We start from the raw sequence: 24,407 nt of genomic DNA, 5'->3' as shown, positions 1-24,407 counted from the left end.
AGACAAAAAGTTATTTGTTTTCCATATCATCAGTTTTAATCCTAAGAAGTTTTGCTGCTCAGCAGCAAAAAAAAATACAATTTTTTAAAATAAGGAAAACAAACAACTAGCTGGGAGTTTGCTACATCATGATTCCATGTAAAATACAGAAAAACAATATGCATAAATAACAAACCAATTAATTGATTGTTTGCCCCGTTTTCAGCCCCCAGTGACAAAAAATCTGCTAACCAACTGCAAGCTTGTGACTGACAGAATTCATAAAACATATAAGGACAAAAACAAATACAGGTATCCAGTATTATTTTACTTCAGTTTTGACACACATATAGAAACACCTAAAGGTGGAGAACCCGTGACCCTCCAGATATTGTTGGACTCCAACTCCCATAAGTGTCAGCCAGCAATGGCCAATAGGGATGATGGGAATTGTAGTCCAGCCTTGTCTGCAGAGCCAGAGGTTCCCTACTCCTGACCTATAGAATGAATTGTATGTGTTTATTTAAAGGCTCCTTGGTAAGTGCAGCATGACATGATAGAAGTAAAAGTGCTTTCTGTTTAAAATGTGATTAATTATAAATGATTATTTATCCATGGTTGATCTTGAAAGTCATGCTGAATTATCCTCAAGCAAGCCACTGTACACACCTGGTGGCATCTCTTACCTGTTGGGTTGAGTCATGCAGTAAGCCCAAGAGAAAAGGGAATTGCATGCTTAATAGAGCTAACAGGAAATGGGAAGGAGGTTGCACCTGTAGTAGGAAAAAGTGCTCAAGGCAAGGCCAATAAAGTGCAATTAAATTTTAATAGGTAGTTTCTCAACGTGTTTTGGCTGACTTCAGCGACTAGGCAGACACAAATTACATCATTTTCTAATATGCTTTATGCTGTGTCTTCAGGTATGATTGTGATCCCTTTGGGCTTGTGTCCCTGCACAAGGGGAACAATCCTTCCAAGCAGTGTTGCACTGCCTATACAAGGATGTATCCCCATAGTGCTCTCCTGTTTTGTCTTCTCCTTCCGCACATGTGCAGTGCTCCAAGGCATTCTGGGGGATTTGTAAGTCTGTGCCTCTGCCTCCTTGGTCTGGGGCTGGGTGGGGACACAGACCTTCCCATCTTGTAATGCCCTCCATGCCAGCATGGATCCCAGATGGACACTGGGGGTGGTGTTTAGAAAGGACTACTCACATTAGAAAGCATCATCCCCAAACCATAAATGAGAATTAATAGTGTTGGTTTTTTTAAATGCGGAACATATGTTTTTACAGGAGTGCTATAGTCATCAGGCTCTGTTTTATTGTATGAGTAAATATAGAAAAATGATAAAAACCAATATGGGCATGGGGCTACCCATTTATACAATAAAAATTCCTTTTAACACAAGTGACACAATTTTTGTAAATCCTTCATTCGCACTTACTGTTATGTTTTCCTATATAACGCTAAGGTTTGAAATCATGGGAGAGGAGGAAGTTGCCTTCAAAATGATCCGCACCAATGTTTCTCATGTAGTCGGACAGCTTGATGACATACGAAAAAATCCCAGGTATGCAGTTCTCATTCAGATTTGAGGTAAAATGTTTACTAATTGTGGTTTGCTTGAACAAAGCAAACAACAGTCAGTGGTTTCGACATAATGCTAAAGCTAGAGACTATGGTTTGTTTCTCCCAGCAAGAGTGGGAAGAAGCAAAGTAGGCATGATCGACTCTGTTTTGGTAAACTATTAACTACTTTTAATGTGATGCCTAAGAATCCCTAGAAACCTAATACAATGAAACAATTTTTCTTATAATATTAGGCCCTCAAACACCTTGAATTGATCTTGCAACTATGAACTATATAGAAGGATTGCTTTTGCAGGAATCATATATTTCTACACAAAACTGCTGCTATTTTATGATCCATTGTTATGTACAATAAATACTCTGAAACTTTCTTTTTTTGTTTGCAAGAGAGACCCAGGCTACTGAAGGTTTTTAGAAAACAAATTGAGATATGGGAGTGTGTCGTTTGCAGATAACAGCTTACTACTTGTTCCCAACCAATAAGGACGTTGGTTTTCTTGATTTTTTTTCCCCTCTCAGAAAATTTGTTTGCCTCAACGACAACATTGATCACAATCATAAGGATGCTCAGACAGTAAAGGCAGTGCTTAGGGATTTCTATGAATCAATGTTTCCCATACCATCCCAATTTGAGCTGCCCAGAGAGTATCGGAATCGTTTTCTTCACACCCAGGAGCTTCAGGAATGGTAAGTGTTTCAGAACCCTTGAAATGAGCATACTGGGGGTGCAATCTTCAGGATATTGTTCGGCCGGTTCAAAATGTGGCCACCGGATTCCTGATCGGTGTTTGGCAATCTGCTTTAACAACACCTACATTATATCAGTGTGTTTCTGGCTCCCAGTGAGTTTCTGGTCTCAATTTAAAGTGCTGGTCTAAACCTTAAAAGCCTTAAATGGTTTAGGCCTGAGCTATCTGATGGACCTCCTGCACTTATATTATCCTGTCCACACACTGATATCTCAGTTGGAGGCTACTTCCTAGGTCTATGAAATAGAGAACCATAAAAGAAAGAGAAAGAGGTGGCCTTTTCTGTGGTGGCTCCACACTTTTGGAACTCTCTCACAGTAGAATTGTGACAAGCAGCTACATTTCAGGCTTTCCATCAGGCCTTAGACTCTCTTGTTTTCATTTACCTTCCCTGAGCAATATTTTGTTCTGGTCACCAGAGAAAGCTGGATTTTTATTATGCTACTGGAATTCTGAATTTGTTTTTAACTTTTTGAGCCTGATTGATTCTTGGTTTTGGTAATGATTGATTTTTTTATTATTGTAGTTTTTGTTGCTTCTAAAATGCTTTGAATAGGCTTTTCCTGGAAAAGTGGCATATAAATATTTTAAAATATTTTAAAATATAGATATTTAATACTATTTTGTTCTTTTTAAAATGCTGTGTTTAGGAGGGCCTACAGAGACAAGCTGAAGTTCTGGACGCATTGTGTGTTGGTGACATTGATTGTGTTCACTGTCACCTCGTTTTTTGCTGAGCAGGTAAAAGATACAATTTTATGCAAATATTAAACTTTCTTAGGATATCACTCTTGCTAAACCATATCATGAAAAGTCCCAGTAAAGGGTTTTGTAAAATATATTAATCCAGGGTTATTGTTTTAGCCTGTTTGCACCAGCTGCTGGACGTCACATAAAACGAGTTCAGCAAAGGTTGTGGAGAAGCAATGGTGGAAAAGGTAGCAGTGGAGAGAGCAGAGAGTTGACTGGATGGCTTAAAACGCTCCCTGCAACACTGATTCAGTGAGAGACACTGAGACTACACTCATAAGAACAAAAGCATTCAGTAGATGTTAGTCCTGTTGGCATTCCTTACATCTGTATAGCTGATCAGTTTCTGTTGCTTCAGTTCAATTAAGATCAGATCTTCTTTGCATGGGTGGGCATTTAAGGAACAGTGCGCATAAACAGGTGTGGGAGTTAATCTGGCTAAAATCTGGGTCCAGGAATAAACACATCACATTCTCAATAATACCAAATATCTATTCTGGAGGGAGGGTGTATGAGGAGGACTGAATCCAGTCTTCTGTTCCTCAAATCTTCCCCTTCTCCAGATAAGTGCTATTGCCAGCAAATAGATGTGAGATGCACATAAACTCCTGGATCAAGTGAGGAAATGTATACAGGAGCCACTCTTGAACATGCATGTTACTGAGGCATTTATGTGTAAACATATGCTCCCCAGTTTGCCCCCACAAGATGCATTATGTTATGAAGTCTGTTCTGATCTCCAGAGGTGAAATAGTCTGCCATGGAAATAGCTGGGTCAGGCAGAGGCATCCTGGGAAGGAGGGGAATGGACAAGAACAATGTGATTGTTTTGATTTTGCCAAGTTTAATTTGCGTGCACACACAAAAGTGTTCTTTAATTTTTCAGTTAATAGCCTTCAAACGAAAGTTCTTTCCAAGGAGAAGGATTCAAAAAGAAGTTTGCCCTGAAAGAATGAAGGTCTAGAAGACTTCTGTTGTAAATCAGTCTACCTCAACATGTGATGAGCATGTACAATGTTTCGTCTCTCAGAAGTGTCTTGATAGTTGTGTGCCGGGCATGAACAGAAGTGTCACCATCCATTACAGCTTTTGTGGCTCTGTGTATGACACCTATGCTACTGAACAGCCAGAGAATTGGGCCCCTAGGAGGATCGGTGAGGTTCTGGATCCAGAAGACCCAAAGCCACCAGTGCCCAACCCTATTTTGTGACTTTAGCACTTGCTACTGCCAGTGCGGGGAAGCTGCTGGTAGTAGCTTTCCATGTAGTTGTCTGAAGCTGGGACCAGTGCAGGCTTGGCAGACAGGCAAATATTCACCATCCTAACCATTGCCCAGCTATCAGCATAAGAGGGGATGTTTTAGGAATGTGCTCTTACAGACAGTGTGAGGAAGGGTTGTGTTGCCAACTCTCAGATGGTTGCAATTCACAAACATAATTTCCGGAGTGTGTTATCCTTTTTTATAAAAAGGGTTACTGAAAGAAACATAGCTGCATTTGTTGCAGTAGCCTTTGCCAACTAAATAATAATGTTGGATATAGAATCTTCTGTTAGATGTGTCCCTGAGCTTGCATCCCAAGGCATTTGATGTGCCATTGACCGTTCAGTCAGTTAACCTTTCCCTCTATGTTTTGAACAGTAAAGCACAGCTGTAAACTTGCCTCTTGAGTACATGGAGGGCGGGATATGAACTGACTCCCACAACACTCCATTGTAACTGCCACATACACAGTTTCTCAGGCCTTGTTATGTTATATATTCCCCATGGTAGCCAGTCCATTGACTATAGGGCTTACCATGTTTGTTGTTCCTCAGGCTCCTGACCTATAGGCTACTTTGAAAGAGCAGGACGAGAGCTCCACATGGAAAGCATAAGAGAAAATGAGCTTCTGGGGGTTTCTAGGAAAGTCCAGGTATCCCTATTAACACAAATCCCTGATTGGAATAGCAGCAGCTTGATGTGAGGGTAGTCCTAACGTAGATCTTTTGAGCAGCTGTGCATCCACCTCTTCATGTGCAAAGGAACAGGATAGTAGCCTTCGCGTCTGTCCCCACCCCTCTTCATTCTGTAAAGTATCTCTAGTTTAAATATAAGGCAGATTCATCTATAGAATGAAGGATTAGAATGGTGAAGTCCTATTTGCTAGATTGTTCTGCTGCTAGACTATGAAAAAATGGTATTTTAATACATTTGATTCTTTTCTTTGTATAATGCCTTTATTGATCAAAATGTAAACTGCAGCTCAATCTACTCCATTCAGTTTCTAGAAACACTAGTAAGAATTGTACGCCTAATTAAAAAAATTAGGGCTATAAACAAAAGGGGCTTGGCTGCATTATGTGTACAAGCAGTGTATATTTAGCAGCAAAAGTGCCTCTCCATATAAGTTTTCAATACTTTGTATTGTTTTAATGGTATAACTAAGAGCATGACACTCAGCCATTTTTTCATATCAAGCATTCATTTTCAAAAATTCGGACATACAGTAGTCTAGTGATCTGCCCTATTATGTCAAAACAAATCTCAGACCAGGAAAAGAAAAGGGATTTTTGTCCCAAACAGATTATTTTAAAAGAAATGTCTTTAATCATGATATTAACAACTTTTCAGGACTATAATCACCTCAGTAATTATTTTATCATGAAGATGGGGGATTTTCAGTGTACATGTGCTGTAAAATATGTGCTTTCTTTTAACAGATGTTTTTGATTTAAAAATGTTATATTGTGTGTGTGTCAAGAAAAATGATCAAGTATTTAATGCTCTGAAAAGTGGTTAAGTATTTTTAAATCAAAAAGGCACCTTATTCTTTATCAAGTGCATACACCTAATTTTTAAAGAAATAAATCTAGTTCAACTTCTTTAAAATGCTACTTGTTTTGTCTGTCTTAAAAAGCAAAGCTTCATTTCACAATAAACTTTAAAGCAGCAATTGCATTGTGGCTCTACTCACAACACTGAACTATGTTGTTTTGTGTCCACTGGAGTTCTATTGTGGACAATATTGTCCACCCGCACCCTGGTTTGTGTCTATCTACTATAGTGTGTAGTGACTTCCAAATTAGGAAGACCGTGATTAATGCTAACTAGTTTGTGTCCAAATCGAAATCAAACTTGACTTTGGTAAATACAGTTACTCTGTCAAGCAGCTCATTGGTCCAATATTTAGGGTTGGCAAGTAAGAAATTCTAGACTGGGTTCAAGTTCAACTGTACATAGAGAGCTAAACTAAATGTTACACACAGATGCACACCTGACTGTTTTAAAAGAAGAAGAAAAAGTTTGAGGACAGCATCAGTGGGGGACCAGGAATGGGAAAGTAGCAAGGTATGGAAAGTACAATTTTATTCTATAAACTGGAGCAATCTTCCAATGGATTTATGGTGGTCTTGTCCCATTTTCTGTCCATTTTCTCCCACTTTTCACCTTGTGTTGGCTCAAGCGGTTGTACTTGCAGTGTGAAGTCCCTTTCACTCCTCTCCTGAGTATATGCATTGACTATTTGGAAGGAGCACAGGATTCTACCCACAGATCCTGACTTGCGCATTTAGCAAAAGATGTGAAAGAGTATTTATGCTCAGGAACAGGATTAGCAGGTGCAATCCAGTCCACATGTTTGGTAAAGAATTGGAGATAAAGTGTGAAAAGGATCATCATTTACACAATGAGAGTTAAGTACTGTAGTAGGATGGGTTGTACCATTGTGCAGATGGAGGTTTATAAGAAGCAGACTGCTGGAAGCTTTCTCCTGATTGAATAGTATTTTTACTTTCAGTGAAGGTTGTTGTTTTTTCTTAATCATAAAAAATGGCTACAAGGCGGCTCCTTTTGTTGTTGGCACCCAACTTTCTCGAAAGACAATGTGCATCTCCGGGGGCGAAGTCAAACTGCTGCATTGGCAGCACCAAAGGTGCAAGTGTGTTGGTCCCCACCCTGCACTCATCTCGGGGGCCCTCCAGGCTGATTCAGTATTATGCACACATTTTTGGCACAATAAAAGTGCATTGCTGGGTTTCTTCTGCTTTAGTCCCGTCCCCCCCTTGCTACTTCACCAATGCTACCACCTCATTGATATCTGAATGGACTAACGCACAACAAAAGTAGAAAAAAAAATTAAGAACATTTGGGTCCCTTCAGATGTCTTTTTTCATGTCACATTCATGTTGATTGGTGCTCACGATACTTTTGACAGTCACATTTTGCCTTCTCAATACTGTTAGCACCTGCAACTATTGTGGGGTGATTGCACTGCTTCATTTCCAATCAGTATCTCTGGTAGCTTCCTGTTTAAAACCCATATTTTTTATATATGGGCATAGCCATAATTTATTGGGGGGAGGAGGCTTTATGTTAGGAGGGCAGAACCGAGTTTTCTGTGATGCAGCTGGTCAGTTAAGTATTTTCCTTTATTTTCTTGAGGGGGGGGGGAGGGCAAGCTGCTACGCCCATGTTTTTTATACCACAAATGTTTCTAGTGGGCTGACCATGGGATTGGAAAAAGGGAAAGAGAATAGAGACTCTCCTAAAAATAAAATTGCGAGTTTCACTCCGAGAAAATTTAAGTGAGAAATGCGCAGGCCAGGACTGCCCCTCCCATTAGGCTGAGTGAGGCGGCTGCTACCTGAGGCAGGTAATTGTGTGGGTCATGATATGGCAGGAAATCGTTATTTAACTAATTGTTACCAATGGGGAGAAGTGAGAGACGGACTTGCGGTATTTTGTTTAGAGGGGGGAAAATCGAGTGCAACCTTTAAAAAATATTTATTTATTTATTTTGCCTCAGACGGTGTGCAGCACTACCATAGGCTCTTCTTTTTTTTAAAAAAAAAAAAAAGTCGGATACAGCTTCCTGAGGCGGCAGGTGCAACCGATCCGCTGGAAGAGAAAGAATGGACTGCACCACTTCAGACTGCACGGGGGGGGCAGGATCTTTTGGAAGTTCCCCCCTTCATATAAAACTTCCCTGCAAATAGAAAACCGGCCTGAGGGGTTTAGAACGTTTCTGCTTCTGTGCTGGTTTATTATTATTACTATTACTAGGGAAATGTGGCATGTTTTGTTTGAAAGCGTGTACTGTGATACCCCCCCCAACCCCTTTCCCGCCGCCTGAAATTTAATCCGCTTGGGGGGTTTTTGCGTTTGCGCGTGCAGACGCGAGGCAGGGAGCGAAGGTGGCGGGTGCCTTTTCTTTAGGTCTGACGCAGGTTCCGCAGGACGCGATGTTTATTAACTGCATAGAACTTTCTTTGGGCCCGTCCCGTTCCTGTCGTGTTTCTCGTCGCTGCCTCACCTTTCCCTCTCTCTCCCTCTTTCAGGGAGCGAGGAGAAAGAAAAGGGGGGGGGGGAGCGGCGGTTTGGGAAAGTAGGAAATGCTGCTGGGTGGTTGTAAGAGAGAAATTGGCGGAAGGGGGACAGCTTGAGGTTGGCCTAAAGGGGACCCGGGCGGGGAAGGACAACGGCAGAACCAAAAGGAGGGAACCTGAGGTAATTTAGGCGGGAAACGGGGCGGCCTTGAGGGAAGGCGATCAAGTCACGCGGCTGGTTTGGTGGTCAGAGCGCCAGGCTGGGGGTGAGGAGAGGCCGCGGTTCGAAATACCGCCCCCAACCACGAAACTGACGGGGGGTGTGTGATTTTGAGCCACTCCCCCCCCTCCACCTCATAGGTCTCTCCCCAGGGATGTTCGCCTGGCACCTTCATTGTACACCTTTAGGCGCCAGGCAAAAAACGTTCCTTTTTAACCAAGCTTTTGGTTGATCTTAATGACATCCTATGCCCTTTTAAAATGGTTTTTGGGTTTTTTTTTTTTGTGGGTGGGGGTGGTACTGGGTTGCAGTTTTTATTTTTATTAGGTATTTTGTGGTTTTATATATTGATTTTATTCTGTGAACCACACTGAGACCCCTGGGTATAGGATAGTATATAAATTAATAATAATAAGAGGACTGGTTGGTTGTTTTTTCTTTATTGAAAGATTTCAGTGGATAACAAAGGTGTATGTAAAACGTCTCTGCTTTCAGTTCATGGAGACTTATCTGCAGGTCAGTTACATTTGGTGTTTTCAGTTCATAGAGTCAGTTACGTTTTGTGTGAGACACGGCTATCATAGGCATTGTGAGTTTGAGGGGTAGATTTCCTTCTTTTGTACAGTGGGGTTTTTTTGTGTCGGCGTCACGTGGACAGAATCTCCACCTATCCATTTATTAGTTTGTTGGTGGTGAGAGAGATTGGGGAGCCTAGGGCATGGTTTTATTCATTCATTTGATTGGTTGGTTGGTTGGTTTATATACTGCCCTGTACCCGGGGGTATCAGGGCGGTTCACAGAACAAAATCAAAATATAAAACCACAGAATGTATAATCAAAATAAAAACAATAACCCTGAAGGTTGGTTGCCTTCGGTTGATTGCAGTGAGGTTGGTTGGGGGGGAGGTTTGCAGGGCTGTTGTGACGGGGGGGGGGGGGTAGAATGGGAGGAGAACCCAATGTGCCATGCATACACTTTGCCTTGGGCTTGAAAGGAAGGTAGAGCAGAAAAGTTTGGTAAGTGAAGAAAAGCGGAAAGAGGTTGTTGGTTGTGCTCTTGTGCCTGAGTGAAGCAGCCTTTGAGGCTGCAATTCTAAAACACACCCGGGTGTGTAAGTGTCATTGTACAAAGCGGATTGTACTATCGGGAGCTAGAACAAGGCGCTCCAAAATGGGAGGGGAGGAAAGGGGGATGAACAGTATGCTGTCAAACAACAGTAGTATTTTTAGATTATTGAATCCCTAATTGTTTATCTTTGATTGGGGTTTTCTTTCTCCAGTAGCCCAACCACACCTTGAACTTGGTACAAGTAATAATTGGTTAGAAACCATGTACAAAATCTTAGAACTTAACAAATACATAATAGATCTAACAGTGTGTACCAGCAGTCACACTTCAAATGATGTTGAAACATAGAGAAAGGCTCCCTATAGAGCGGGGGGGGGGGGGCTGACATTTTCAGGCTCAAGGGCCACATTTGCCCTTGGCCAACCCCCTGGGAGATGCATGTCAGCAATATGTGTGGCCGTCTTGCACTTTCACATGCTCACACACACAGGGAGACAATGAACAAGCTGTCTCCCCTCCCCAGCTGGTCTGTGCAGGTCAACTGAGAGGGAGGGGGTCACATCTGCATTCATCAAATGATCAGGGAGAAGATGAGGCGTTCAGTTCCATCCACCCCAGCACTGTCTGCTTTAGTTTCCTTTCTCCTGCCTCTGCCAAAACTAGTGGGAGCTTGGGGTTGGGGTTCAGAATAACTTGTTTGGGGGGACTGGATCAGACCCATGCTGTAAAGATTGAAATATGCAGTCATCTTCATGTAAGAGATGACCACTTAGATATCCTGATTCTACAACATATCATGTGATTTAAATGTAAAAACAAGTTATTTGAATTGGGCCTGGAAACAAATTGGGAGCCAAAGAACTTCATGTAGCACAGCTGGTCTAGCAGAATTATTTAAACTTTAATAGCTCATTCAAAAATTGTTCTTGGAGACATTTTACAATAATTATTCACTGTAGCTTATTTAGTCAAATGAGGTTTAACTTCAAAATGTGTGAAAGCTTTGTAAAAATATTCTGCAGACATGTATTGAATTCTGACTGAATTTGCAATAGCAGATACAAGATAAAATAGTACCGTAGATTCCGGCATATTAGGCGACTGGACATATTAGACGACCCCCCCAAAATTGGCAGCTGCAATTTGGGGGTTCGTCTTATAAGCTCAGTCGCCTGATACGCTGGGCAGCTCCGCGCCGGGAGAAAGCTGCCCGGCGCGGAGCCCACTGCTGCTTCCGAAGCAGGGCGGGCTCTGCTCCGGGTGGCTTTCTCCTGGCGCAGAGCCGAGCTGGCCGCCATCTGCTTCTGAAGCAGCTGGGGGGTGGGCTCCGCACCAGGAGAAAGCCGCCCAGAGCAGAGCCCGCCACTGCTGCTGCTTCAGAGCCGCCACCGCCGCAGCGAAGGGCAGGCTCCGCTCCGCGCCACCCATACCCGGTGTATAAGATGACCCCCGATTTTTTAACCTCTTTTCTGGGGTTAAAAAGTCGTCTTATACGCCGGAATCTGGTATCTTAGTGTCTTATTTTCCCTATCTTAAATTCATACTGTGTGTTATGTGGTGAATTAAACAAAAAAAATATATTTTATGGCAGTTACTCTGATTATGGCACCATCAGGAAGAAAATCTGCACCAAAAACTGCTAAATTGGCACAGGAAGATCCAATTGTTCATGCCTACGACTTTGAAGAACATACAAAAAAACATCTGAGTGGCTCTGAAGAGGATGTTAGAGAAGGTGTAGTAATCAGTACAAAATGATAAACACATTTTGTTTTGTTGCACTCCTAATACAAATAGGATAAGTCATCCTTTTTCTCACAATAGTATGGGGGGGCACACACCCCAAATTCTATCAAATAGGACTGCTGGATAACCTGACTTTTGGCATTTGCCTAAGGCTGTCTTCGCAACAGCAAATTTCTTTGTGAAATGGAAGAAGTTTACTCCTCATTAGATGACCATGCAATTGGCAGAGAAGGATTCAAACCTGCTGCTTCATTCAGCAGGTGAAGTTCTTTCTTGAAAGTGGATTCCACTTGAGGGATTGGGAGGAGATAGTCTGGCATTCTCAGCAGTCATAGAGAATGGAACATAATGTAGCTTCTCAGCTCTTCGTTGGAGCCAGGCATTCAGAGCGTATTACACTTTTGTACCAGTTGCTCTGATTTCCAGTGCAATCCTAGGGCCAATTTAAAGTGCTGGTGTTGAGCTTTGAAAGCTCTGAATGGCTTAGGCAGGGTTGCCTAAAACTAGGATGGGAAAAAGGTAGATCAGGATCTACTGGCAGATCTCGATAATTGATAAGAATTTCTGATTCCCAATTATTAAATGGTTAGCATACTGAATTAGGACCTCAGAGACAAGGATTCAGCCACCAACCTCACTTGGGAGGCCTTGGGCAAGCCACCGTCTTTCAGCCTAACAGAGTTGTTGTAAAGGTAAAATGGTAATTGGGAAAATGATTTGAGCTCACTGGAGAAAAGCTAGGTATAAATGTAATAATAAAATAACAACAAACTGAGAACCCCCCCCCCAATATACTGTTGAAATGAAGAACGTGTGTGTAGGCAGGGGTTAACAAGGAGGGTATTCTTTGTGGGGAAGGACCATGAATTTGGTTAATTTCTGGTACTCAAAACAAATTCCTGGATGCAGAAGAACGTAAGAGTAGCCTGCCAGATCAGGTCAATGGCCCATTTAGTCCAGCACTGTATTCTCTCGGTGGCCAACTTAGATGCCTGTGAGTAACCTGCAAGCAGGACTTGAGCTCAAGAGCCCTCTCCCCTCCTGTGATTTCCAGCAACTGGTATTCAGAAACATTGCTGTCTCCTTTTTCAATATATGTCTTTGCACCAAGTTCTGGTTGGTGGATCTTGGAATACTAGTTTTAAAAAGTCTGAGATCTGCTTGGATCCATAGCAACTTGCTTGTACCTTAAGGATCCGCCTTTGAAGCTCTACTTCGGTGCCTATTTATAATGGAAATAAGACTGGCAAGCTGACAGACAAGGGTATTCTTGCTCATGGCCCCCCAGATGTGGAAGGTGATTTCATGGGACATTACACAGAGCCCATCCCTTCCAGGTTTTAAACAGGCTATTTTTACTGTGGCCTTTATCAGTTAATTTGAGCTGAGTGCAAAACTAATATTTTCACCTAATTTTGATAATTTTATATTATGCTGGGGTAGTGATGGTCCTCTTGATTTTTAGTTCTCACGTATTGTTTTGAGATTTTTGTGGTGTTTTATATGGTTTTAAATGATATTTTATGTAACTTGTAAATTGCTTTTTGAAGAATTTTCATTTAAAAGTGGTATATGGGATTTAAAACATTTTAATGTGATACAAGTAATTGGTAAACTGCACCTTCTATTTCCCTCCCATAAAGATGAAACTCCAATAATTGATAAACATGGGAAAAAAAGACCTTCACTGACTCCTCGTCCTGTAGTTGAAGATGAAGTTGGGTAAATAGTTTAATATTTTTTTTGCCATGTAATGTTAAATTATTTTTTACAAAGTATCAGTTATGTTTCCAGTGCCTCTTTGTTACGATTATTGTAGCCAGAAATATATATTACTTTTACGTTGTTAAGTCTGGCTACAATCTAGATCTGTTTTAAAAAAACACAACACCTTTACATAGGAACGTAACTAAAAAATTGTTGGCTGTAGATCAGAGCTGGATAACCTGTGGCCCTTTAGATGTTGTTGGACCAGGTCCCACCAGCCTCAGCCAGCATGGCACATAGTCAGGGATAATGGGAATTGTACTCCTACAACATCTGAAGTGTGGATCCAAAGCTTCTCTTCTTCCAAAAGTATGGTAAGTAGCTTACTCTGATATAAGGTGCTTACCCTGTTGGAGGAAACCTCTTCCATTGGAGGAAGAGAACCTTTGAATCTAGCCCACTTTAATTAATTAAGGATAATTCAGTTGCCCTCTTCTCAAAAATTATTACAGAATAGAGAGGCAAGGGAGTTCTGAAATTAACAGAGACTACTAGGGAGCAAGTCCCAATGAACGTTGTGGAATTTCTGAATAGACATGGAAAGGATTGCACTGTTCTTCATACATTAAGTTACATCCAAACCACCATCAAATCCCCAATAGATCAACTCATAATGCAATAGAAGCCCACGTAAACCATGTTATAAATGTAAACCAATTTTACAGCATAATTCTAAACATACTCAGAAATTGGGTGCACTGAATTCTATGAGAATTATTCCACAATAAATGTGTTTAGGATTGCAGTCTTAAATATGTTTCAACTGCCATGGCTTCCAAGAATCCTAGGAACGTTAGCATCTCTGACAGAATTTTCAGCAGACTCATTAAGCTTATAATTACAAATGACAGCTTTCAACATAAGATGTTTTAAACTACTGAGTCATAAACAGAAGGTTATGCCCTTTGTTGATTACCGTATTTTTCCCTCTATAACACGCAGATTTTTTCTCCTAAAAAGGAAGGGGAAATGTCTGTGCGTGTTATAGAGCGAATGTGTGGTCCCTGGAGCCGAAAAATCAGGCAAAAATCAAATCGTGGTGCTTCACGGAGAAGGGAAAACTGAAAAGAGGAAGCGGCTGCTTTCCTGCATTCTGCCTCAGGGTCTTACTGCCCACCCTCCTCTGTTTCGTTGCTGTGTTTGCTGAAACGGAACAAAGAGCAGGGAAAGCCCCTCCCCTCCAGGCAAGCAGAGGGGAATTCCTCTCTGTGCTCCGGTGCTGCTGGGGGAGAGGGAGAGAGAGGGGGGAAGGGAGAGAGGGGGGGAGGGGAGGGAGAGGGGGGGAGGGAGAGAGAGGGGGGAGGAAGGGAGGGGGAGAGAGAGAGAGAGATAGCTGGCTTGGATGGGGGGAAATTTTTGCCTTTCTTTCCTCCCTCCCGTTAAATCCCTCTCCTGCATTCTTAGCCAGCTGCTTCTCTGCACACCCCTCTCATGTCCCTTCTTTGTTTTTCCTTCGCTCCCCACTTAAAATGTGGTTACAAAGCATAGATCCACATGGATCCTCAGGATCTTTGCATTGGGTCACCCCAAATTCACCATCAGATCACATAGCATGTCCATGGCTACAGCCTGCCCCCCCAAAATCACGCACCCACTGTTGCCTGGGGCTGCAATGGTGCAAAAACGTGGTTAAAAAGCATGGATCCTCGGGATCTTTGCATTGGGTCACCCCAAATTCACCATCAGATCACATAGCATGTCCATGGCTACAGCCTGCACCAAAAAAATCACACACCCACTGTTGCCTGGGGCTGCAATGGTGCAAAAACGTGGTTACAAAGCATGGATCCACAGGGATTCTCAGGATCTTTGCATTGGGTCACCCCAAATTCACCATCAGATCACATAGCATGTCCATGGCTACAGCCTGCCCCCCCAAAATCACGCACCCATTGTTGCCTGGGGCTGCAGTGGTGCAAAAACGTGGTTACAAAGCATGGATCCACAGGGATTCTCAGGATCTTTGCATTGGGTCACCCCAAATTCACCATCAAATCACATAGCATGTCCATGGCTACAGCCTGCACCAAAAAAATCACACACCCACTGTTGCCTGGGGCTGCAATGGTGCAAAAACGTGGTTACAAAGCATGGATCCACAGGAATTCTCAGGATTTTTGCATTGGGTCACCCCAAATTCACCATCAGATCACATGTCTGTGGCCACAGCATGAAGCCCAAAAATGATACATCCACTGTTTCATTCAGAATGTTTTCTCCCTTGTTTTCCTCCTCTAAAAAGGATGTGCGTGTTATGGTCAGGTGCGTGTTATAGAGCGAAAAATACAGTATATATTTCTTGATGGGCAAAATCTTGGCAATATAATTTAATTTAGTGTCTCCGTCCTGTTGTGGTTTACATTCCCCCCCATAGATGCCCCAAAGATTACACCCCTTCACAGTGCTGATTTTCCCCCCTCCCTTTGTCACAAGGCTTTTAGTAGTGTTAATTATTGTTGGTCTCTGTTGCAGCTTGCTACCACTTACAAATTATATCTGAAAAATATAAACTAGTTCTTTTAATGCAAAAAAGTTATTTTAAAAATATGAATATTTTTATAGGGGAGAAGTACAGAATATGCTGGAAAGATTCGGAGGTATGTTTTAGAAAATACTTACATACTGTCAGTTAATAAAATAGTTATATGAGAGAAGGGTCCTGCCCTTTTGTTTAAAAATAGAGGATTGTTTCCAAGTAAGTTCTGCTCAGAGTAGACGAGTGAAATAAATGGATATGGCTAGCTTTAATTTTAATAGCTCTAACCTGGAAACAACTTAGTTGGATATAAACCAGTTTTAAAAATATTTTTTCTCTTTTTAGTCATATGAACAAATTAACAATTTACATTCCAAACATTATTTCCTGTAGTATGATGGCAGGAGTGCAGTTTTGTCATCTGTAGTACTTAAATAGATTGATCAATTGATTACATCAGAGTTGCAATAACTTTGCCAAAGCAGATGTGCCAATGCAAACTTCAAGATTAGGGTGCAGGTTATCCATGCCTGCTCAGAAAAAAATTACTTAGAAATTTCTGTGTCTTTGCTCTGGGTTTCACTCTCATGTGAAGCAAATTCTACTAAAATAGACTGGCGAGGGCAAAATGTGATGGAACATGGCCTTCATTAATCAGACATTACTGGCAAGATTCCATCTTGTCTGTGTCCATATCAGTCGCCTCCATAGCAAGAACTTAGCTCTTCTCCACTTTCTGTAATGAAGGGTGGTAGTTAACAAAGGATGATGCAAAAAGACTTCTTAGTTTGTCCCAATGACAAGGACTGCAATGCTGCTTTGATCTAATCAACTGACTTTAAAAGTATCCCAATTAACTGAGGAGCAGTTTTTAAAAATAAAAATATATATTTTAATACAAGTGCTTATAAAAGCTACTGTATGGCAAGAAACAGCTTAAAACATAATTTCCCTTTGGCATGCTTATTTCTTCTGAAATGATGCCAGCTACAACACATGCACATAATCTAAAAACAAATGTGTTTCTTCGTTCAGCTGTGTTTTTACCCATATGCAGATTTGATTAATCTAGTGATTAAAGTGCATATAACTGATCAACTAATCTTTCTCTCATGAGGTTTCAGTCCTGTTAAGGATACACAGCATGGCTACAGCTTTGAGCATGGGCCACAAGCTTTCTCAAAGCCATCTTGAACTTCATGAAGTTTTGGAATATGTCTGCAAATCATGGAGCATGAGTAATACTGTGAAGAAAGGCAACTGCTTAACCAATGCTGTATTTTGCTCCTTTGATATTCTACTGTCTCTTATTAGAGTTCTCTCTAAAGTTTTAGCCTCAAAAGGTACCATGTTTTACAAAAGCACCTGCCTAGATTGTTTGGTTATGGGCTTGCTTGAAAAGGGCTTCATGTAAGAAGAATCCAAATCTTTGGGCAGACTGGATTGTGTCAGTTAGCTTCTGTGTTTATTGTGGGGTGTTAAAAGTGACCTTATTGTTGATGGCAAAATACTTTACTGATAGCTCAACACACTATAAAAGCTGCCATATAAACACTGTAATTTTAATACAGCTTATACTAGATTCAAAATCAGTTTGAGAAGAGGTCCCTGAATTCATGCATTAATTACTGTAGCCACTACTGTAGCCTAACGCTGCAACAGCCCTCCAGGTGTAGTGTGTGAGACATTCTAGCCTTTCTTTGCAAATCTTATAAATCTTTACATATCTTTTAAGATACAATGCCTAATGATTCTTTGTCTTTCTGCAGCGGACATTAACAAAGCTCTTCTGGCTAAAAGGAAAAGATTAGAAATGTACACGAAAGCTTCTCTCAAAACAAGCAACCAGAAAATAGAACACGTTTGGAAAACACAACAAGAGCAAAGGTGGGGGTTATAATTAACACTAACATACATTGCACATTTGTGGCAGAGATTCAACCTGTGGCCCTCAGTCTGATTCCATGTAGGTAGGGAGAGCCAACAGGCAGAAAAGCCAAAATGGATGAAAGCAATCATATATGCAAATGATCAGATCAGACCTGGGAAGAGCAATCTATCTTTCCCTCTCTTAGCAGCATGTTAAAAAGGAGAAGAGAGAAATGGGGGTGTCAGAGAGAGGGTGGCCCTGCTCACTATTGGCTCTGTTCCTGCCCATGAGCAGCATGTGGCCCCCCAACAAATTTTACCCCTCCCCTGGAAATGTGACACTAGATCAAAAAAGAATTTCCATCCTGGACTTAGTGTCTGAGTTTTGATTGTCTGTCTGGATATGATTTCCTGGTAATTTACTATAGTAAAGGAGTTGGTTCCTAATCAAAATATTTCATTTTAGAAAGCAAATTCTTTAAAATAACATTTAAGTTACATTCTTAAAGGTAAAGGGACCCCTGACCTCTTACATTATTTATTTGGAAGTTCACCTCACTGAACATAATTGGGCTTACTTGAAGTAAACATGCATATGATTGCATTGTAAACCTACTTTAGAACAATACTCTTCAATGTTCTGTGGTGTGTTTTTTTCCAAATTAGAAGATGGCCACCTTTCACCTTAGCTGTGTTCTCTCAAATCTACCAGCTCTTCCTTTTTTAAAGTTGTGTGACTAACTGAATGTTTTAGGTCTCCATCTTTCACCGATGCCTTTACAGTTTATAAATCAATGGTATTTCATGTTAACTTTCAAAAATGCATTATTTCAGCTTGCAAAATATATATTTTAGGCAGAAGGTCCAACACGAATATTCTCAGCAGTTCCTGCATGTATTTCAACAGTGGGATGCTGATATAAAGAAATCTGAGGAACAGGAAGAAAAATTAACGGTTTGTTTTTCTTAACTTTTTGAATAATAAATGTAAGTGCCTGAGGCTGATATTTCATTCTCCTTATACTGCAGTGTGGAATGTTACCATTCACAAACAGACAGGTAATGTTCAGGGTTGTGTGAAGCCCTAGCTTTAGGAAAACAATATGCTCACGTAGGTAGGGTGAAGGAGATCTAAGTAAATTAGCAGAGTCCAAGTGCTGATCAGTAATAACATCTCAGATATTAGGTCAAAAGATAATGTTACGCCATAGTTAGTGGAGCCAATGTTTCTGTACTGTGATCAATTTGTTCCTTAAATAAATATACACTGGATAAGCTTGCAGTGGTAAGCAACAACAGTAGGTTCAGTGGAAGATAAGCATTCAGTTACTACTACAAGTTGCCCATTGTTTATGGCGGCATATAAATGTAAATAAATAGCAAGTGAAAGCAAGAAAACCTTGCCATTGGAAACAATTTGACATGTAAAAACTATACACCATTTTCTTAGAATTTCTTTCTTTGTTTGTTTGTTCATTCACTGACTTGCATGCCTCTGAAAACCCTATATGAATTTACAGCAAAGGCTTAGAAATTAATTTAAGAATATATATATACACACATACACTTACGGTAATAACTGATGGCTGGTGCCTACTGGGAGTAGTTGAGTGGAAATAAAGGAAACCAACAGTAGGTGGACCTAGAGCAAACTAATTCTAGTTTTGTCCCTAACCTTTTGCTTTCTAAATCCTACACAGGCCAGGGTGCAGCAGCAGCAGTCACTGGCAGTGTTACCCATGGACTGGATGTAGGCAAGGCAGATGGGGCAAACTGAAGTTGGTGAGGCAGTGCCCCATTTGTCCTAGCATACCAGCTTCCACTGCATTTGGCTATGCTTACAGTTTACAATTAGTAACAATGTGATAGAGCTTTATTATATGAATATTTATTCCTACATTTATTATAGCCTCTTTTTCCTTCCTTAGAACCTGTTTCGGCAACAACAAAAAACTTTCCAACAAGCAAGATTGGTTCAGAGTCAAAGACTGAAAACAATTAAGCAGCTGTATGAGCAATTTTTGAAGGTATATTAAAAAACACACCATTTGATCAAGTTTGTTATTAAAAGTGCATTGTTATTTTAGTTTACAGTATATTAAAACAAAGGTTGTGTGAGAAGGCAGCTTCCACCACTGGTTTTCTCTTCCCCTCCTTCTACCTACATCTCCCGAAACCTCTTTCCAGAGGGTCTAGATGCCCTTCTACACAGTGGGGTCTGTCTCATACCGGCCTGTGATGGGCCAGGAGGACTTGCCTGAAATTTCACCAGCTTTCTTAGAGGGTTTTTGGAGGGTACAGAAGGAAGGGAAGAAAAAGAAAACCTGTTGCATGAGCTGCTTTCTGCTCATAGAACTGCTGGATACAGACATCCTGTGCTGTCCCTGCTGCTAATATGGCAAGATCTGCAGTGGCATACTATCTATACATTTATGCTTAAAAATAATTGCAACTACTACTTAAACTTTAACTTCATGTCGCATCCATTCTGCTCTGTTTCCACTTGAGTATTTGACACCTAATATACTTTGCATGAAGAGTAGCATGAGCATCAACTGAATATTGCCCCAGCAGTACTTTTGATCTCCTCTGTGGTGAGACAGCATGGCTACATAGTTGGACAAAACACGCATATACAGTGGTACCTCGGGTTAAGAACTTAATTCGTTCCAGAGGTCCGTTCTTAACCTGAAATGGTTCTTAACCTGAGGTGTGCTTTTGCTAATGGGGGCCTGCTGTGCCGCTGGCATGCGATTTCCTTTCTTATCCTGGGACAAAGTTCTTAACCTGGAGCAACCACTTCCTGGTTAGCAGAGTTTGTAACCCAAAGCGTCTGTAACCCAAGGTACTACTGTAATGCTAACCTTGTCAAGCCTTTACATTTACATGTGTACATGCATAGATGTTATATGGGTTAGCAATATCACTGCTTTGTAGACTCCTTTGTCATCTTGCTGGCAATTCCTATAGGGCGGTTGAACAATATATTGTTTGGATAAGCAGTGCAAAGAATAGAACACTATTCCAGATGAAGTCTTACCAGTTAGCATAATTACTTCTCAAAATTTTGATGTGTTTAGGCTACTACCTTTGCCATTGCTAGCCACTCTGGTAATTCATGGCCATTCCTTGACTTCTAAAATGTAAGTAAATTTCTGGGTGTAAACCAGTAACAGAGTTTCATGAAACTGCTATCTGATTTTAGAGTATGGAAGACATGGAGAAGACTCATGAAAGTCTTTTAGTAGGTGCACAAAATGAGCTTCGGAAAGAAATGGCTATGTTGCAAAAGAAGATCATGATGGACACTGTAAGTGTTAATACTGATTTATGGAAAATTTCAGTGACATTTTAAAACAACATTTAAATAGAAAAATTTAACATTTACCATTTATATTCAGCAAGTCAGAACACTATGATACAAAATGTTACATTTGATCAGCATTTTTTTCTCTCTTAACAGCAACAGCAAGAGATGGCAACTGTTCGCAAATCTCTTCAGTCCATGTTATTCTGATGGCTCAGTGGAGAAACAACTTGTACCTAAGTAACATGATACAATTATATACATTAGCCATATGGGGAGGAAGAGCCAGTATTTTAAACGCCATATTAAAAATTGCTATATTTGAATACCTTACATTCAGCTCTGATATCAAAGAAACCGACAGCTCATTGCTGCTTAGCAACAGGATATGCTAATTTTATTTTTTTCCTGTGTCTCTCAAAGTATTCCTAATGGTTTTTAATTTGCATCAATCTTTTTTCACCTCTTAAATTCAGAATCTAGATCCCAGGGTTAAGGTACCTTTTTGAAAGTCCAAGATACTTAATGTTATTTAACTGTCTGACTGTTATTATCAGAGTGTTTGGTACAAAAACAAATTGCATGTGCTATGGGATTCAAAGCCTTATTAAAAATTGTGTACTTGCAGCAGAACTATATAAAATGTTTCAGGTTGCTACCAAAAAAAGTTTCATTCTTATATACCAACCAGAGTAGTATGTCTTAATCTGAAAGTTGAAGGAGATGCATAAGAACTTCCTTATGATTATAAAATAAAATATACATGTTGCTAGTTTGGGATTTCCTTTATTATAAGGCACTCTTAGTAATTTTCCAGTTTCATGGTCTCGCCGTAAATAAAATGTTCTACTTTTTTGAGGGAAGATAGTCTACCAGCCCCTAATATTATCAGTAAATTCTGAATAACTAAACAAAGATAGAGGCTTACACTCTACAGTTCAGGAAACCTAATTAAAAGCAAAATTTAAAAGTATATCAAGCAAGTACCTATCTCCAAAAACTCTAAATGAAATGTTTCTTTCCCCTCCCAAACAGCAAAAACTTCCGTCATTGAGCTTTGTTTTGTTTTTTTTAGAAAAATAAAAGCATAATCATATTTTCATACTGTAAAAACACACTGGTAATTCAAGCATTACAAATGAAACAAAATTTTCATTACAGCAACTTAGAATCACAGTTTTAACTGTTTGAAATGTAGCAATAATTTATTTGGTCTTAAACTCTGACATCACTTTAAAGGAATCCAGAACAATTACTACATGCTAATAATGGCAGCAAACCATTCACCTCGTTTTTGGATAAATGCATGGCTTTATTTAAATGCCAAGGTTTGCCAGCATTAATTATCCTAATGCCACTTTAGATTCTTTAGTGCCCATTAGTCAGCATTTAATTTTGAATTTGGTGACATGCTGAAGATCCCTCAGTTTTTTAAGCAGACTATCAAATTCTGAAGTGTCATCACTTGTTTAAAACTGACCCAGGAGGGTAACAGTTTTCTTTCTAGCTAACTGTCCAGTACTTTCCTTTTTAATGGAGAAGACTGGACAACTTTCTTACAGTGAGCTTCTAAGGCACATGTGGGCAACCTGTGGCCCATATGCAGCCGTTACAAATGCCCAAACTGCTTCTGAATTTTGCTGGGGGGGAGGAAGCACGTGTAAATCACATTCTTTGCAGATGATGCACTGAAAGGAACAGAGCTGCAGTGGGGAAGAAGGCACATGGGGAGAGGTAGCCCCATGCACTTTCCTTCCCAGCTTACTGGTAGACTTCTTTCTGGATAAAGTTGCCATTCCCCCACCCCCCATTGCTGTTAAACACATAGCCAAGAATCACTTGGGATTACTTGGATAAAGGAACTGTGTTGTATGAACTAGCTCTAAACACCAAGAAAAAGACAACCCTGAATTTCTTGGAAATAGTCAACCCAGCTTCTCTGATGGTAGTACCTACAACTGGTTTTATTGTTACAGAGCATCAAAGCTAAGTTGGGATTCAGATTGTTTTACGTTCTTCTGAAATACATATATTTATAACTGAATTCAAACTCAAATCTGTTGCCAGTAGAAAGAGATCAGCTCAGTCATTAGATCTATCCACTCCTGTCACTTAGGTGTTTAAAACTTTCTGAGAAGGCTTTGCATTAAGTGAAAATATATGAAACTACACATTTGTCCATAGCTGAGGTTCGCATATTTCTTTCCTCTTAGCTACACAAAAAGACTTGACTGGGCGTTATGGTTCTATTTTTCTGGTCTCACAGTAATCCCCCAGAGACCATCGCTGTACAAACTGCTTCTAAACAAAACAGTTTCTAGACAGGGTGATTTAATCCCATATAAAAACAGTACAGCTATATAATACCTAGACATCACTGATAAATTTTACTAAATGAAAATGCAAATTTCTTGGTTGCCTGAAATGTCGAAGACCTTATTCTACTACATTTTTAAATGACTTCACATTCTGGTGTATTAAAGAGGTTTTTGTACCTATGAGAGGAATTTATTTTGGGTTGGGGAAAGAAATAACACTGCCAAAGGGCACGAGGTGTTAAAAAGCCCTTTCCTCATTCCTGCTCAAACTGCATTTTGTAAAGAAAGAGGAAATGTATGCTGTATGTGTTTTGGTCTTAGCAGACTGTTTTATCCAGCTTAACATCCCTCGCTCACTCATTTCTTTAAAAATACAAGGTGGAATTCAACATAGCGCTCAGCGGGGTATGTGCATGGGGAACAAGGTCCCATCACACAACAGGACTTTCCTCCAGCTTCTCCGCACCCCCATGCAAGCCTCCAGAGCAGATTACAGTGCAATGAGGGCAGTGAGGATGTCCTGGTATGCAAGCAGACCTCATTCTGCGCTCAGTAACAATGTTGAATCCTGCCCACAGGCCAAATTCTTAATAGCAATTCACAAATATTTATACTGTAAGCGAAAGAAGTAAGTGTAAATATGATTCTCCCTGCTCATGCAAAGAATTTAAACGCTTAAGAATTTAAACACTACTGCAAGATAAATTATGCCATAGTTTTAACCTTGACAATTAATTTATGGTTAAATTCCTTATTTTTTTTTCCTTTAACCAATATCAGATACTCTTAAACATAGTTAATATGAAAGACACACTCCTAAGACTTTGATACAAGATGACAACTCAGTAGTTTTAGCCCTTAAATATATAAAAACAATATTCAACTAAGACTCTAGTTTTCTCCAAAAGCAGTGAAATGTAGAATGGATAACTTTTGCAGTATTTTATACAATTACTGTCCCTATATAATGAACCAACATCACACTACCTTCTAAGAAATCCATATTTGGCCGTTTCTTATGAGTTCAGTTAGCTGCCAAGTACATTAGGTTTTCAAGCATTTCTGTCTGCAAAGAGCAAAATAAATTTCTAAACAATTTGCTACTTTGTAGCAAAAACTTCCTTAGACCCTCTACTCCTATGATTTCAAAGTAACAATTACAGTAATTCCCAACAGAGCCTGTAGGAACTTGGTATTATATAATTAATGTCATTTAGCCACTCATGCACTTAAGTTCTCTTTGAAAATTTCCACAACTGCATTG

At 40.3% G+C, this 24,407-nt stretch overlaps 3 protein-coding genes across 8 annotated transcripts in view; 2 read left to right on the top strand and 1 right to left on the bottom strand.

Moving 5' to 3' along the window:
• Window positions 1-6,000, top strand: part of GNPTAB (N-acetylglucosamine-1-phosphate transferase subunits alpha and beta) — a 50,177-nt gene extending 44,177 nt beyond the window's left edge. Inside the window, exons 17-21 of the mRNA XM_081878791.1 lie at window positions 206-291; window positions 1,450-1,548; window positions 2,088-2,255; window positions 2,968-3,058; window positions 3,954-6,000. Coding sequence (XP_081734917.1) covers window positions 206-291; window positions 1,450-1,548; window positions 2,088-2,255; window positions 2,968-3,058; window positions 3,954-4,031 — 522 coding nt within the window. The 3' untranslated portion in view covers window positions 4,032-6,000. The remainder of the gene's footprint in view (window positions 1-205; window positions 292-1,449; window positions 1,549-2,087; window positions 2,256-2,967; window positions 3,059-3,953) is intronic.
• A 1,400-nt stretch (window positions 6,001-7,400) lies between these two features.
• Window positions 7,401-21,893, top strand: SYCP3 (synaptonemal complex protein 3). Of its 4 annotated transcripts, none has more exons than XM_081879001.1 (9): window positions 7,401-7,455; window positions 11,252-11,395; window positions 13,050-13,128; window positions 15,736-15,770; window positions 17,419-17,536; window positions 18,374-18,473; window positions 19,447-19,545; window positions 20,724-20,828; window positions 20,982-21,893. In XM_081879001.1, the coding sequence occupies exons 1-9, from the start codon at window positions 7,416-7,418 to the stop codon at window positions 21,033-21,035; spliced, it is 774 nt and encodes a 257-aa protein (XP_081735127.1). In that variant the 5' UTR covers window positions 7,401-7,415; the 3' UTR covers window positions 21,036-21,893. The 4 variants fall into 4 exon arrangements, with proteins under 4 accessions (XP_081735127.1, XP_081735129.1, XP_081735128.1 ...); XM_081879003.1 differs by lacking the exon at window positions 7,401-7,455 and adding an exon at window positions 7,545-7,698; XM_081879002.1 differs by lacking the exon at window positions 7,401-7,455 and adding an exon at window positions 8,110-8,261.
• CHPT1 (choline phosphotransferase 1) overlaps window positions 20,830-24,407 on the bottom strand; it is a 19,751-nt gene continuing 16,173 nt past the window's right edge. For 2 of the 3 annotated variants that reach the window (XM_081878979.1, XM_081878980.1), the window contains exon 9: window positions 20,830-21,061. In XM_081878979.1, the coding sequence (XP_081735105.1) occupies window positions 21,017-21,061 (45 nt within the window). In that variant the 3' untranslated portion in view covers window positions 20,830-21,016. Of the gene's footprint in view, window positions 21,062-24,130; window positions 24,210-24,407 lie in introns of all 3 variants that reach the window. The other variant, XM_081878978.1, reaches the window with a different exon arrangement.

This window comes from Podarcis erhardii (genome assembly GCF_964252035.2).
Source record: "Podarcis erhardii genome assembly, chromosome: 10".
Lineage (NCBI taxonomy): Eukaryota > Metazoa > Chordata > Lepidosauria > Squamata > Lacertidae > Podarcis > Podarcis erhardii.
This window is presented reverse-complemented; position numbering and strand designations above follow the sequence as displayed.

What these genes read in the sequence shown, in the direction of transcription:
- SYCP3 (XM_081879001.1), top strand. Translation starts at nt 7,416, where the DNA reads ATGTTAGGAGGGCAGAACCGAGTTTTCTGTGATGCAGCTG. An exon ending in AAAACACAACAAGAGCAAAG is followed by an intron (nt 17,537 to 18,373) that starts GTGGGGGTTATA and finishes TATATATTTTAG; the next exon opens with GCAGAAGGTCCAACACGAAT. An exon ending in AGAAGATCATGATGGACACT is followed by an intron (nt 20,829 to 20,981) that starts GTAAGTGTTAAT and finishes CTCTCTTAACAG; the next exon opens with CAACAGCAAGAGATGGCAAC.